Below are 16932 nucleotides of genomic sequence, written 5' to 3' on the forward strand. Positions count from 1 at the left end.
TAGGCACTGTGACCAGCCGGTCGCCTTAGTTGCCCTGCAGTGAAATCCACAGGGAGCAGGGGACTAAATAGGGAGGGAAGAACAGAGCGGCTAGGCAAAACTCTAATGCCTGGTCAAGGTCAAGTGTCTGTTGGACACATGTATAAGTTGAACTACAAGATAATGGCTGAAAGCGCTTGTATGGAGTAGCGGAATGAACATGCAGAAATTCATTTAATACTTATCTGTTGTCCGTTCAAATAATACAGTACTTGCACCTGGCAATCCAAGGGCCTATCCTTATGTGGTGGCACTAATAGGAACTTAATACTTTAAATAAAAAATACACAAAACAAGAAAAGTTTACGGAGCATATCATACAGACAGCCGGACACAATCATCCCCCTAGCGGCAAATTGCCACCTCTCAGTCTGCTCAAATTTTCTAGATCCTGTTGCAGCAGCATACTGTCATTAGTGTACTCAACAACCCTTCCAACCTTCGTATCGTCCAAATATATGATATCAAAGTTATTCCCTGCATCCAGTTCCTTTGAGACCACATCATAGTATCCAATCAAATTGGTCAGGCAAGACTTTCCCTTAACAAAACCATGCTGTGTCCGAGCTATAACTAAAGTCTTTTATAGATGATCCTGCATTGCTTCTTTAACCAGTGCCTCCATTAATTTTCCTGGAACAGAAGTTAAACTAACAGGTCTATAATTACTTGTGTTGCCCTTTCATCCTCCATTGTAAATTGGGGTCACATTTGCACATCTGCAGTCCATGGGTACCTCCTCTGAGTCCAAAGAAGCTCTCATAATTATGGCTAAGGGTTTGCTTACTTCCTTTGCTGCCTCCTTTAATATAACTGGATAGATCCCATCCACCCCAGGTGCCTTTCTTATGTTTAACTTCAATAATTTCTCCTCCACTTTACTACTTTTTTTAGCATTAGCATTATTTGAGTTAGTGCAATATCATGGCAACTTGTTGTGAAGATATTCGCAATACGACGTATGCGTAATGATGCCAGTCTTATAAGTATTTTATAGTTACCTGGGAGCAGATCTGATGCATTTGCACTAACTTGTAAGCATGTTAACTCACTACACAACTTGGGGCTTTTGCCCTAAAATGCGACATATTTTATAATATATTAATATACTAATACAACATACAGGCAGTTCTCGCTTTACAAGTTTCGCTTAATAGTTCCCGGGTTTACGAGTTAGTTTTTCTCCAAGTATCGACAAAATCGAAAATACGAACATTAATTACAAAAAATGAATGTTAAACATTCATAAATACCGCATTCCAAAATCACATGCATAGCTGTACAATACAGCGTACCCCGCTTTATGATATTAATCAGTTCCAGAGACACCGTCATATCGTTAAAATACCGTAATGTGAACCCAATAACACATTGTTTATTTCGAGATCTCGGAAGTTGAAAATTTTGCTGTATAATAACTAAGCTATTTATCTCTCTAAAATGTCATTTTTAAGGTCACGAGCACGGCCCTAAGGCCATATAAAAGGTCATGAGCGTGGTTTGTAAATTGTATTAGATACCAATTTGAATCATTAAAATGCACCACACTTTCATTGTTATCATATGTTCCGTTATAAGAATCAATTTTAAATACCTTTGTGATATTTTTCTAAATCACATTTCTGGAGGTCACAACCATAATAAAATAAAAACAATTTGCACTTTCCGGTTTATTGGGCTTTTCTGTTACTGCGAGTAGTTATATAGTTGTAAACTCGATCTTCTTGCATTTGCGAAAATACGGATAGCTGGAATTGTGTGGTTTTTTTCGTTCTTATGGTGAAATACATTTCCCCTTTACTGAAATCTTCAGTCATATAAAAAACATAAAATAAATTTTCAGAATCTTCTCTTCTTTCCTTTTTTAAGCTTTGTAAGCTTGTTACTCTACGCGAATCGTGTTAGTTGCAATTTGTGTGTGCCGTTAAAAAATGCTTATGCATGCAATCGTGAAATTTATAATTCAAAGAGAAGATTATCTTGGAAACAATCGCCTCTTGAAACATTTCTGAAGCAGACGACTCCGTGTGCAACAAACCAGCGAGTGCTGAACCAGTGAGTGATCAACGAGTATGCATTTAGTCGATGATGATGAAGAATAAACATTCTTTAACATTTATAAGTCGTAGATAATTTCTCTATTATTATAATTTACTTGATTTTACAAGCTATGTTTCCATTTCTTTCGATAAACCAATCCTTGTTTAAACAAACTAATTAGCTGCGAAAGTAACCCCTATTTTTAACCTTATGTCTATGGGAAATAAATTCCCGCTTTACGAGTGTGTGCTAGGAATGAATTAACTCGTAAAGTCAAGAACTACCTGTATTATATTATTTTCTATATATTATATGTTATTTTTTAAAATCGATTTGCAAATGTGAGCCTTTACAATATAGAAATGCAGTACTATTCACCATTTTTATTAATAACTACGTATGATGTGATTCCAATATCTGATAGATTATAAAATTCAACAAGGATCCTGCTCGAAGTTGTCAGCTTTGGTTTGTCTTCAGTACTCCTCTGGTGGTAATGATATGCATAATTGTTTTTGTGTCACCAAAATAAATTGTAACTTTGTTATTTGGTCTAATTTAGTTTTTTTTTTTTTTTTTTTTTATTGAAATATCCATAAGCAGTTATTAATATTAGATGTTAATTTTAGTTTAATGTGCCTTTTCTTATCCTTAGGTTCTTTTGGCAGCAGCAATATGTACAAAAGCTGGGAAAGGTAATTTCTCACTTTTTTTTTTTTTAAGACTTTATTGTACTTAATTTTAGACTGTTTAGAGTAATTGATTGTTATTACAAACTTTAATCTGGTGTTCTGGAAGTGATAGCTGGAATAAATTTAAAGGACTTGGAAAAATATTAGGGGGATAGACAGGTGTTATTTAGTATTAGTAGAGGCATATGATGCAAGAAAGCAAGCTTATGCAGCATCAGCCAAAAAAAAAAAAAAAAACTCCCATTTCACCCCTCCATTTGTTCCAAATACCTGTCCAGCCCAGCCTTATATTTATTTAGGCTATCAACTTCAACAACAAAGGATGGAAGTCTGTTCCACCAACCAACTACCCGCTGGCTAAAGGCAAACTTCTGCACCTCTATCCTATATCTGTCTTTCCTCAATTTGATTTTATGCCCCCTCAGGTTATTATTCTGAGCAAGAGGAAGAATCCCATCAGCATTGAGCATGCTCAAACCATTCAAGGCTTTATACACCTCAATCAAATCACCTCGCAGGTGCCTAGTCTCCAGACACTGTAATTTGTAAAATTTAAGCCTTCCTTCGTAAGAGCATCCCTTTGTTCCATTCACTAATCTTGTTGCCCTTCTCTTTACTCATTTCAACAGCTCTACATCCTTCTTAAAATGAGGCCTCCAGACCTGTATACTGTACTCAAGGTGTGGCCTGACCATTGCCTTATGCAAGGGGATAATCACCTCCTTATTCCTGCTAGAAAAATTCCTGCACAGGCAGTTCTTGCTTTAAGAGTTTTTTTTTCCCCTAAGTATCAACAAAATCGAAAATATGAACATTAATTGCAAAAAAATTAATGTTAAACATTCATAAATACCGCATTTCAAACCACATGTGTAGCTATACAATACAGTGTACCCCACTTTTCGATATTAATCCATTCCAGAGACATCATCGTATCATTAAATTATCGTAATATGAACCCTATAACACATTGTTTTTTGGTAATTCATTTCAAGATCTTGGAGGTTGAAATTTTCGCTGTATAACTAAGCTATTTATCTCTCTAAAATGTCATTTGTAATGCCTTTTATATGACCTTAAGGCCATGTAAAAGGTCGCGAGCATGGTTTGTAAATTGTATTAGTTACCAATTCAAATCATTAAAATGCACTACACTTTCATTGTTATGATATGTTCCGTTATAAGAATCAATTTTAAACGCCTTTGTGATATTTTTCGAAAGCATTTCTGGAGGTCACGACCATAAAACAATAAAAACAATTTGCACTTTCCGGTTTATTGGGCTTTTCTGTTACTGCAAGCAATTATAAACGGGTAGTAATCTCGATGTTATTGCATTTGCGAAAATACCGATAGCTGGAATGGTGTGGTTTATTACGTTATTAGGGTGAAATGTGTTTCCCCTTTACTGAAATCTTCAATCGTATAAAAAACATAAATAAATTTTCAGAATCTTCTCTTCATTCCTTTTTTTTTTTTTAGTTTCATAAACTTGTTACTCCACGCAATTTGTTTGTGCCGTTAAAAAAAGGTTATGCATGCAGTCATGAAATTTATAAATAAAAGAGATTATCTGGAAAAAAATGCCTCGTGAAACCTTTCTGAAGAAAATGACTCCTTGTACAACAAACCAATGAGTGTCGAGCCAATAATGAGTGCTCAACGAGCGTGCATTTAGTCAATGATGATGGTGAAGAATAAACATTCTTTAACATTTTTAAGTCATAAATAATTTCTCTATTATTAAAATTTACTTGATTTTACAGGCTACGCTTTCATTTCTTTGGAAAAATCAATCATTCTTTAAACAAACTAATTGGCTATCTAATTTCATTGTTGAGAACATAATCCCTATTTTTAACCTTATGTCTATGTGAAATAAATTCCCACTTTAAGAGCGCGTGCTAGAAACGAATTGAGTCATAAAGTCGAGAACTACCTGTATATCATTGACAAGACACCATGAGCTACTCTTGCAGACCATCTGCGCTGCTCAGAAAACTCCATATCTGCCAGCACAATTACCTCCAAGTCCTTTTCGCTCTCTACCGCTGTCAGTGTAGTACCACAGAGTTGATACGTTACACTGGTGTTACTGCTTCCCATATGTAGAATTTTACATTTGTCAATGTTAAATTTCATTTGCCAACACTCAGCCCAAATCGCTCAACTTTTCTAGATCCTGTTGCAGCAGCGTAGTAGTAGTGGCATGAGATGCAACAAAGCAAGTTGTATGAGCTTATGCAGCATCAGCCAAAAAAAAAAAAATCACACCATTCCCTCCAAATCCTGTCCAGTTCCTCCTTAAATTTATCTAACCGATCAACTTCCACAACGACAGACGGAAGTTTGTTCCAGCAATTAACCACCCACTGGCTAAACGCAAATTTCCGCACATCTATTCTACATCTGTCTTTTCTTAATTTTTAATTTATGCCTCCTTAGGTTTGTAATCGGAACAAGTGAAAGGATCCCATCAGAATTTAGCTTGCTCAACCCATTCAAGGCCTTACCTCAATCAGATCACCACACAGGTGCCTGATTGAGGTAAGGCCACTGCAATTTGCAGAACTTAAACCTCTCTTGGTTAGAGGATCCCTTCATTTCCCTCACCAATCTTGTTGCCCTTTTCTGTATACGCTCAAGCAAATCTACATCCTTCCTAAAATGAGGCCTCCACACCTGTACGCAGTACTCAAGGCGTGGCCTGACCATTGCCTTATACAGAGGGATAATCACCTCCTTTTTCCTGCTAGCAAAATTCCTATATATCATTGACAAAACCTCATGACCTGCCGTGGCATCCAGTCTGCATTGCTCAGAAAACTTCATATCACTCTGCACAATTACTCCCAGGTCTTTTTCGTTTTATACCATCTTAAGTGTAGTACCACATAGTTGGTACGTTTTTCTGGGGTTACTTGTACCCATATTCAGTACTTTGCATTTGTCAAGGTTAAACTTCAGTTGCCACTTCTCAGCCCATCTGCCCAAATTATCTAGATCCTGTTGCAGTAGCACACTGCCATTGCTGTCATTAACAACCCTGCCAACCTTTGTATCATTTGCAAACTTCGATATTAAGCCTGATATACCTTTATCAATATCATTGATAAATATACAAAACAACAGTGGATCCAACACCGAACCCTGTGGGACTCCACTAATAACATTAGTCCATGAAGAGCAGCACCAATTGACTACCATCCTCTGTCTTCTCCCACTCAACCATCCTTTTATCCATTATAGCAACTTACCCTTAATACCATTCTGCTCCAATTTGTGCAATAGTTTTCCATGTGCAACAGTGTCAAAAGCTTTCCCGAAATCCAAATATATGATATCAAAATTAATTTTTGCATCCAGTTCCTTTGTAACCACATCATAATATCCTATCAAATTTGTCAGACAAGACTTTCCCTTAACAAACCTATACTGTGTCTGAATTATTACTGCAGTCTTGTCTAGATGATCCTGCAATGCATCTTTAACCAGTGACTCCATTATTTTACCTGGAACAGGTTAAACTAACTGATCTGTAATTACTCGTAGTAGTGACAAGGGATGGAAGTCTATTCCACCAACCAACCACCCGCTGGCTAAAGGCAAATTTCCTCACGTCTATCCTACAGCTGTCTTTTCTCAATTTGAATTTATGCCCTCTCAGGTGATTATTCTGAGCAAGAGGAAGAATCCCATCATCATTGAGCATGCTCAAACCATTCAAGACTTTATACACCTGTATCAGATAACCTCGCTGGTACCTAGTCCCCAGACACTGTAATTTGCAAAACTTAAGCCTTTCTTCGTAAGAGCACCCCCTTTGTTCCATTCACTAATCTTGTTGCCCTTCTCTGTATTCGTTCCAGCATCTCTACATCCTTCTTGAAATGAGGCCTCCAGACCTGTATATAGTACTCCAGGTGTGTCCTGACCATTGCCTTATACAAGGGAATAATCACCTCCTTATCCCTGCTAGAAAAATTCCTATATATCATCGACAATACACTATGAGCTACTCTTGCAGCCCATCTGCACTGCTCAGAAAACTTCATATCTGCCTGCACAACCACCCCCAAGTCCCTTTCATTCTCTACCACTGTCAGTGTAGTACCACAGAGTTGATACCTTGCTCTGGGGCTGCTGTTTCCCCTATGTAGTACTTTTCATTTGTCAATGTTAAACTTCATTTGCCACCTCTCAGCCCATCTGCTCAACCTTTCCAGATTCTGTTGCAGTAGCATAGTGTCAGTAGTGTCCTTGACAACCCTGCCAACCTTCTTATCGTCTGCAAACTTGGACATTAAGCTTGATATACCATCATCAATATCATTTATAAATACAGAAAACAATAATGGACCCAATACTAAGGATCCAAGTATATAATATCAAAGTTATTCCCTGCATCCAGTTCTTTTGTGACTGCATCATAGTATCCAATCAAATTGGTCAGGCAAGACTTCCCCTTAACAAAACCAGGCTGTGTCCGAGCTATAACTGAAGTCTTGTCTAGATGATCCTGCAGTGCTTCTTTAACCAGTGCCTCCATTAATTTTCCGGAACAGAATTTAAACTAACAGGTCTATAATTACTTGTCGTCCTTTCATCCTCCTTTGTGAATTGGGGTCACCTTTGCACATCTCTAGTCCATGGGTTACCTCCCCTGAGTCCAAAGAAGCTCTCATAATTATGGCTAAGAGTTTATTTACTTTCTTTGCTGTCTCCTTTATTATAACTGGATAGATCCCATCCACCCCGGGTGCTATTTTTTGTTTATCTTCAACAATTTCTCCTTTACTTTCCTCTCAGTTATTAAAAATCATCTAGCTCACTGCCAGTTTAACTCTCCTCTGGCATTCCCCTTTCTGAATAACTCCTCATGTGTGAATGTAGATGCAAAATACTCATTTAATTTGTTAGCCACCTGAGCAGGATCATCAACAGTTGAACCATCAATATCCAGTGGACCAATCTAATTCATCCATTTCCTTCTAGAGTTTACATAGGTAAAGAACTCTTTGTTGTTTTTCTTTCCATCCTTTTCCCTAAGATTTTTCATAATCTGCCTCTGCCTGCCTAATCTCCTTTGTGACTTGGTTACAGACCAGCTTATATCTATCATAGGCTTCCATGTCGCCCATTAATTTATATGTATCCCATGCATTTTTCTTCTCTGCCATATTTCTCATTAGTTCATTTGATATGTATTTAGGCCTAAACCTTGAGACACCTGAGGTTGATGGGATTTATCCAATCATATTAGTAGTAGTAGTAACAAATGATGCAAGAGAGCAAGCTTATATAGCTTCAGCCAAAAAATGAATAGAATAAAACAAACAGTTCACCCCTCTGTTTTTTTTAAGAATTGATTCTCTCTTGAATTTTAGCATTAGCATTAGTAGAGGCATATGATGCAAGAAAGCAAGCTTATTCAGCATCAGCCAAAAAAAAAAAAAAAAAAAAAACACACACCACTCCCATTTCACCCCTCCGTTTGTTTGAAATACCTGTCCAGTTGAGCTTTAAATTTGTTTAGGCTATCAACTTCAACAACAAGTGATGGAAGTCGGTTCCACCAACCAACCACTCGCTGGCCAAAGGCAAATTTCTGCACATCTATCCGACATCCGTCCTTCCTCAATTTGAATTAATGCCCTCTGAGGTGATTATTCTGAGCAAGATGAAGAATCCCATCAGCATTGAGCATGCTCAAACCATTCAAGGCTTTGTACACCTCTATCAGATCAGCCCGCTGGTGCCTAGTTTCCAGACACTGTAATTTGCAAAACTTAAGCCTTTCTTCGTAAGAGAACCCCTTTGTCCCATTCACCAATCTAGTTGCCCTTCTCTGTACTCGTTCCAGCAGCTCTACATCCTTCTTGAAATGAGGCCTCCAGACCTGTATACAGTACTCAAGATGTGGCCTAACCATTGCCTTATACAAGGGAATAATCACCTGCTTATCCCTGCTAGAAAAATTCCTGTATATCATTGACAAGACACCATGAGCTACTCTTGCAGCTCGTCTGCACTGCTCAGAGAACATATCTGCCCGCACAATTACCCCCAGGTCCTTTTCATCCTCCACCACTGTCAGTGTAGTACCGCAGAGTTGATACGTTGCTCTGGGGTTACTGTTTCCCATATGGAATACTTTACATTTGTCAATGTTAAACTTCATTTGCCACCTCTCAGCCCATCTGTTCAACCTTTCCAGATCCTGTTGCAGCAGCATAGCGTCAGTAGTGTCCTTAACAACCCTGCCAACCTTTGTATCATCTGCAAACTTGGACATTAAACTTGATATCCCATCATCAATATCATTCATAAACACCGAAAACAACAACGGACCCAACACTGAACCCTGAGGAACTCCACTAATAAGATTAGTCCACGTTGAGCAGTGTCCATTGATTACCACTCTCTGTCTTCTGCCAATCAACCGTCCCCTTATCCATAGCAGCAATTTGCCTCCAATGCCACACTGCTCCAATTTGTGCAGCAGTCTTCCATGGTTTGGTTTTTTGGTTTTTTTTTTTAGGAGCATTAGCAACTAAGGCCATATTGCTCCGGGAGATGCGGTGGTCATTTCCTGACCTTTCCGCATCTTCCGTATTTGGTGGTGACGGGCTCGAACCCCGGTCTAATCAAGAAGCGTGTGCTACGCACCGCTGCTCCTTCCCACCTGGCTACGGAGGCGCCCGAGTCTTCCATGTGCAACAGTATCAAAAGCCTTTCTAAGATCCGAATATATAATATCAAAGTTATTCCCTGCATCCAGTTCTTTTGTGACTACATCATAGTATCCAATCAAATTGGTCAGGCAAGACCTGAAATTTATTGACTAACCATTCATTTTCACAACATATTTAAGCTTATTCCAACAATCAGCCACCTGCTGGCTGAAGGCAAACTTCTGCACGTCTATCCTGCAACCATCCTTCCTCAACTTGAATTTATGTCCCGCCATGTGTGTAGTGTCAACAAGTGGAAGAATAGCATTCAGCTTTCTCAATCCATTCACAGCTTTAAAAATCTAACCTCATTCAGATTTTCCTGCAGGTGCTTGGTATCAAGATGCTGCAATTTGCAGAACTGATGCCCTTTAGCTAAGAGCACCCCCTTGCTCCCTTCACCAATGTGGTTGCTGTTTTCTGCACCCATTGCAGCAGATCTACATTCTTCCTAAAAATCAGGTCTCCAGACTTGTATACAGTACTCAATATGCAGCAATTTAAAAAAAAAAAACACGGTGATCTCTCCAGGTTGAATATCTGCCCTGCTCAGAGAATTTCTTGACTGCACAATTACCCCCTAATCTTATACATTCCCAGTACCACGCAGTTGATAAGTTACTCTGGAATTACTGCTACCCATGTGCAGTACCTCATTTGTCAGTGTTAAACTTTAATGCCATTTCTCAGTCATTTTCCTAGATCTTGTAGTGCTCACCCTGATGAATACTTAACATCATGCCAACCTTTATATCGTCTACAAACTTAGATATTTAGCCTGATATACCTTCATCAATGTCAATGATAAATATTGAAAACAACAACGGACCCAGCATTTAAACCTGGGAATTCTACTAATAACATTAGCCCACGAATAGCAGTGTCACTCTTTGTCTTCTTTCACTTAACCATCTTTTTATCTGTTGCAGTAACATTTCCTTAATGCCACTTTGCTCTAACCTGAATGACAGTCTTTTATGTGCAACAGTGTCAAAAGCCTTTCTGAAATCAAAGTATATGATATCAAAGTTATTTTTTTGCATCCTGTTCCTTGGTCACTGTGTCCTGGAAACCTATCAGATTGGTTAGGCAAGACGGGCCGTCTTGCCTAAATCCATGCTGTGATTACAGTATAACTGCATACCTGTCCAAATGATCCTATATTACTTCTTTAACCACCGATTCCATTATTTTCCCTAGAACAGATGTTAAGACAACTTGTGTGTAATTAAAATACTTTCTTGGCTAAAGCCTTAGAGTAGTAGTAGTGGCATGTGATGCAAGAAAGCAAGTGTATATCAGCCAAAAAAAAAAAAAAAAAATCACACCATTCCCTCCAAATGCCTGTCCAGTTCCTCGTTAAATTTATTTAACCTATCAACTTCCACAACGACAGATGGAAGTTTGTTCCAGCAATTAACCACCTGCTGGCTAAAGACAAATTTCCTCACATCTATTCTACATCTGTCTTTTCTTAATTTGAATTTATGCCCCATTAGGTTCATAATCTGAACAAGTGGAAGGATCCCATCAGAATTCAGGGTGCTCAACCCATTCGAGTATAAAGGAGTTTACTTATGCATGGGCTAGTACATACGCACGCACGCGCGCGCGCGCACACACACACACACACACACACACACACACACACACACACACACACCATTTCTACTACTAAAATATATTTAATGCGTCATTTTTTAGTCTAAATACATCATATACCATCAGGCATCTTTCATATTATGGAGTTATACTTCTGAACTGTTTTGCCATCATTGCATTACTTGAGTACCTACCCACCCACCGAAGAAGGGCCAAATAGCCCTGAAACGGTGCCGTCTGGGTGGTAGTACCTATCTGAGAATAAGTAACATTAGTCTTCTCCTTAGGTGAAGCGTTACTTATTCGAAGTAGTGCAATATCATGGCAACTCATTGTGAAGGTATTCACAATATGAGATATAACTTAAAACGATTCCGCCTTATAAATATTCTGTTTATTCAGAAATGGCTGTGTATTAATGATGCTATTGCACTTAATATATACATGGTCTTTTTTAATTATATATCATATTCAGTGTTCTCCCCAGAAAATTTTGCCAGCCAGATGGCATTATGAAGTAGCCACAGGGACAGACTAAGGTATTCCCACCCTCTCGGTCAGGAAGATTATTTCATCGGCCCTTTGCATATCCTAGAAATCTGCATAAGGTATTGTATAAAAAAATCCTTCCTTTGCTTTTAACTTCTGGCACCCCTGCAAGAATGACATTCCGAGCGCCTGCCCTGTTAGCCCCTGCCTTAATCAGATACTGAGTAGTCTGGTGGAGAAGTATAATATTTTGCAATATTAAAAAATTTTCTATTACTGTATTTATAAATGTGACTTAAGCGATCCAGAGCAAAAATTAATTGCATGATTTAACATTGTGCTCCTGTTGCATTGACCTGGATCGCATAGTATGTTTGAATTAATATTGATAGAGATCAGTGAACAGTACCATACGTTACCACGAAAATTGCTTAAATTTTAGCCAGGCAATCAGTTAAATTCAACGGGCCCTGCCCATTCAATTGATCCTGAGGAGAATGCTGATATTGTGAATACCTTTACAACTTCACTTTCTGAGCAGTGCAGACAGGCTGCCAGAGTAGGCTGCTGTCATGGGGTCTTGTCAATGATATACAGGAATTTTGCTAGCAGCGATAAGGAGGCGATTATCCACTTGCAGTGGCATAGCTAAGTTTTTTGGGACCTTAGGCAAGAAATCATTTTGGGCCCCTTATTTTTATTAAAATAAATTTTAATTAGGTATAATATAAAAAAATGTTGAATGTTGAATAACATAAATATGTATTTTTTTTTAAGATTTCTTTATAATTTTGCAAACATCAAAAACATGAAAATTAATATTACAATATGATACTTTTTTTTTTTTTTTTTTTTTTTTTTTTACGAAAACCCCAAACACGAAAGGATCAAAACCTATAGTACTTAGTACCGTGCATGGGTTGAAGGAGAAGTATGGGGAGAGGGGAGGATGCCGGAAACTTTGCTCTAGAGACTAAACATGGGTTTCACCACTTCAAGCCTCCAATAAGCAAAGTGGTGGTATTTCACCGGTTGATGAAAGTCATCTACCACGTACTACTTATTATATACAATTTGCAAACAAAAAATTATACTATAACTAATAAATATACGAAAAAAGTTAATGTTACTTTTCGCATTTTAATAATATCTTTTAAATCCATTTTACTGCATATTTAGCCAACATTCCAAGATTGCACAGTCTACTTGACCAGTAGCATTTCTTTTATAATATTTTATAATTCATAATTAACTTTTTTTTTTTTTTTTTTTATGAAAATCCCAAACACAAAAGGTATCAAAACCTATAGTACTTAGTATCGTGCATGGGTTGAAGGAAAAGTATGGGGGAGGGATTCCCGAAACTTTTCTCTAGAAACTAAACGTGGGTTTCATCACTTCAAGCCTCCATTAAGGTGGTGGTGGTATTGCACCGGTTGATGAGAGCCATCTACCACTGTGTTAGTGCACTACCACTGTATTAGAATAATACAATTATTAGTGCTATTTTGTATTAGTAGTGTTAGTAGTGGTACTGGTTTATTATTACTAGTAGTACTGTGCATGGGTTGAGAGAGAGAGAGAGAGAGGGGGGGGGGGATGCCGGAAACTTGCTCTAGAGACTAAACATGGGTTTCACCACTTCAAGCCTCCAATAAGCAAAGTGGTGGTATTACACGGGTTGATGAGAAGCATGTACCATCTCTAGTGTTAGTATTAGTACCAATTAGTATTATATATTATAGTGTATTGTATTATTAGTAATAGTTACTGCATATATTTAATGTTTGAGTATACTTCTTGAAAAGTATGCTTTTTGAGCATATCAAAGACAGAAATGTTTTTTATGTCTTTGATACGCTCTAAGAACTGCAATGAAACTATCGCCATTCAGTGGTCTCAGACAGTTTTTAAATTCAGTAGTGGGATCAACTGACGATGTTACCAACAGTAAATTCTAAGTGGGAACCGTTCAAGGAATTAATCGTGGAAGCTACTAAAAGTTTCATACCTATTAAGAAATATTGTTCAAGGTTTAGGCCTAAATGGTTATCAAATGAACTAATGAGACTCGTGACAGAGAAGAAAAATGCATGGGATGCATATAAATTATCAAGTGACTCAGAAGCCTATGGCAGATATAAGCTAGTCTGTAATCAGGTCACAAAGGAGGTTAGGCAGGCGAAGGCAGATTACGAGAAATCTTTAGCAAAAGATGCTAAGAAAAACAGCAAAGATTTCTTTACTTATATAAACTCTAAAAGGAAGGGGATGAACCTGATTGGTCCACTTGATATCGATGGTTCGACTGTTGATGATCCTGCTCAGATAGCAAACAAACTGAATGAGTATTTTGCATCTGCATTCACACATGAGGAGTTATTAAGGTTTGAAAATGCCACAAGGTTATCAAATTGTAGCAGGGTGCTTAATGATTTTGTAATAACTGAGAGCAAAGTGGAGGAGAAATTGTTGAAGTTAAACATAAGAAAGGCACCTTGGGTGAATGGGATCTATCCTGTTATATTAAAGGAGGCATCAAAGCAACTAAGCAAACCCTTAGCCATAATTATGAGAGCATCCTTTGACTCAGGGGAGGTCCCCACAGACTGGAGATGTGCAAATGTATCCCCAATTCACAAAGGGGGAGTGAAGGGTGACACGAGTAATTATAGACCAGTTAGTTTAACTTCTGTTCCGGGTAAAATAATGGAGTCGCTGGTTAAAGATGCATTGCAGGATCATCTAGACAAGACTGCAGCAATAATTCAAACACAGCATGGGTTTGTTAAGGGAAAGTCTTGTCTGACAAATTTGATAGGATATTATGATGTGGTTACAAAGGAACTGGATGCAAAAAATAATTTTGATATCATATATTTGGATTTCGGGAAAGCCATTGACACTGTTGCACATGGAAGACTATTGTACAAATTGGAGCAGAATGGTATTATGGGTAAGTTGCTACAATGGATAAAAGGATGGTTGAGTGGGAGAAGACAGAGGGTGGTAATTAATGGGTGCTGCTTTTCGTGGACTAATGTTATTAGTGGAGTCCCACGGGGTTCGGTGTTGGGTCCTCTGTTGTTTTGTATATTTATCGATGATATTGATGAAGGTATATCTGGCTTAGTGTCGAAGTTTGCAGATGATACAAAGGTTGGCAGGGTTACATTAGCATTAGCACTAGTAGAGGCATTTGATGCAAGAAAGCAAGCTTATGCAGCATCAGCCAAAAAAAAAAAAAAAAAAAACCACTTCCACTTCACCCCTCTGTTCGTTCAAAATACCTGTCCAGCTGAGCCTTAAACTTATTTAGGCTATCAACCTCCACCACAAGGGATGGAAGTCTGTTCCACCAACCAACCACCCGCTGGCTAAAGGCAAATTTCCGCACGTCTATCCTACATCTGTCTTTCCTCAATTTGAATTTATGCCCTCTCAGGTGATTATTCTGAGCTAGAGGAAGAATCCCATCAGCATTGAGCATGCTTAAACCATTCAAGGCTTTATACACCTCTATCAGATCACCTCGCTGGTGCCTAGTCTCCAGACACTGTAATTTGCAAAACTTAAGCCTTTCTTCGTAAGAGCACCCCTTTGTTCCATTCACTAATCTTGTTGCCCTTCTCTGTACTCGTTCCAGCAGCTCTACATCCTTCTTGAAATGAGGCCTCCAGACCTGTATACAGTACTCTAGGTGTGGCCTGACCATCGCCTTATACAATGGAATAATCACCTCCTTATCCCTGCTGGAAAAATTCCTGTATATCATTGACAATACTCCATGAGCTACTCTTGCAGCCCGTCTGCACTGCTCAGAGAACTTCATATCTGCCTGCACAACCACCCCCAAGTCCCTTTCATTCTCTACCACTGTCAGTGTAGTACCACAGAGTTGATACTTTGCTCTGGGGTTGCTGTTTCCCATGTGTAGTACTTTACATTTGTCAATGTTAAACTTCATTTGCCACCTCTCAGCCCATCTGCTCAACCTTTCCAGATCCTGTTGCAGCAGCATAGTGTCTTTAGTGTCCTTGACAACCCTGCCAACCTTTGTATCGTCTGCAAACTTGGACATTAATCCCAATATACCATCATCAATATCATTTATAAATACAGAAAACAATAATGGACCCAACACTGAGCCCTGAGGGACTCCACTAATAACATCAGTCCACGATGAGCAGTGTCCATTGATTACCACTCTGTCTTCTCCCCCTCAACCACCCCTTTATCCATAGCAGCAATTTGCCTCCAATGTCACACTGCTCCAATTTGTGTAGCAGTCTTCCATGTGCAACAGTATCAAAAGCCTTTCTAAGATCCAAGTATATAATATCAAAGTTATTCCCTGCATCCAGTTCTTTTGTGACTGCATCATAGTATCCAATCAAGTTGGTCAGGCAAGACTTCCCCTTAACAAAACCATGCTGTGTCTGAGCTATAACTGAAGTCTTGTCTAAATGATCCTGCAGTGCTTCTTTAACCAGTGCCTCCATTAATTTTCCTGGAACAGAAGTTAAGCTCACAGGTCTATAATTACTTGTGTCAGCCTTTGATCCTCCTTTGTGAATTGGGGTCACATTTGCACATTTCCAGTCTATGGGTACCTCCCCTGAGTCCAAGGAAGCTCTCATAATTATGGCTAAGGGTTTGCTTACTTCCTTTGCTGCCTCCTTTAATATAACTGGATAGATCCCATCCACCCCGGGTGCCTGTCTTGTGTTTATCTTCAACAGTTTCTCCTCCACGGGTTGTTAACGACAGTAATGGCAGTGTGCAACTGCAACAGGATCTAGATAATTTGGGCAGATGGGCTAAGAAATGGCAACTGAAGTTTAGCCTTGACAAATGCAAAGTACTGCATATGGGTAGAAGTAACCCGAGAGAAACGTACCAACTGTGTTGTACTACACTTAAGGTAGTAGAAAATGAAAAAGACCTGGGAGTAATTTTGCAGTCAGATATGACGTTTTCTGAGCAATGCAGAAAAGCTGCCAGGGCAGGTCATGGGGTTTTGTCAATGATATATAGGAATTTTGATAGCAGGGAAAAGGAGGTGATTGTCCCTCTGTATAAGGCAATGGTCAGGACACGCCTTGAGTACTGCGTACATGTCTGGAGGCCTCATTTTAGGAAGGATGTAGATTTGCTTGAGCGTGTACAGAGAAGGGCAACAAGATTGGTGAGGGGGAATGAAGGGATCCTCTTACCAAGAGAGGCTTAAGTTCTGGAAATTGCAGTGGCTGGAGACTAGGCACCTGTGCGGTGATCTGATTGAATGGATTGAACATGCTGAACCTTCCACTTGTTCAGATTACAAACCTAAGGGG

The 16932-nt window shown here is 38.7% G+C and overlaps 1 protein-coding gene across 2 annotated transcripts in view; it reads left to right on the forward strand.

Annotated features, from left to right (window-relative positions):
* Window positions 1-16932, forward strand: part of deltaCOP (coatomer subunit delta) — a 198456-nt gene that overhangs the window by 24527 nt on the left and 156997 nt on the right. For both annotated transcript variants that reach the window (XM_090381569.1, XM_090381568.1), the window contains exon 3: window positions 2735-2774. In XM_090381569.1, coding sequence (XP_090237695.1) covers window positions 2735-2774 — 40 coding nt within the window. The remainder of the gene's footprint in view (window positions 1-2734; window positions 2775-16932) is intronic.

The sequence above is a fragment of the Mastigoproctus giganteus genome, chromosome 9 (assembly GCF_048544385.1).
Source record: "Mastigoproctus giganteus isolate SK-2022 chromosome 9, ASM4854438v1, whole genome shotgun sequence".
In the NCBI taxonomy this organism is placed as follows: domain Eukaryota; kingdom Metazoa; phylum Arthropoda; class Arachnida; order Uropygi; family Thelyphonidae; genus Mastigoproctus; species Mastigoproctus giganteus.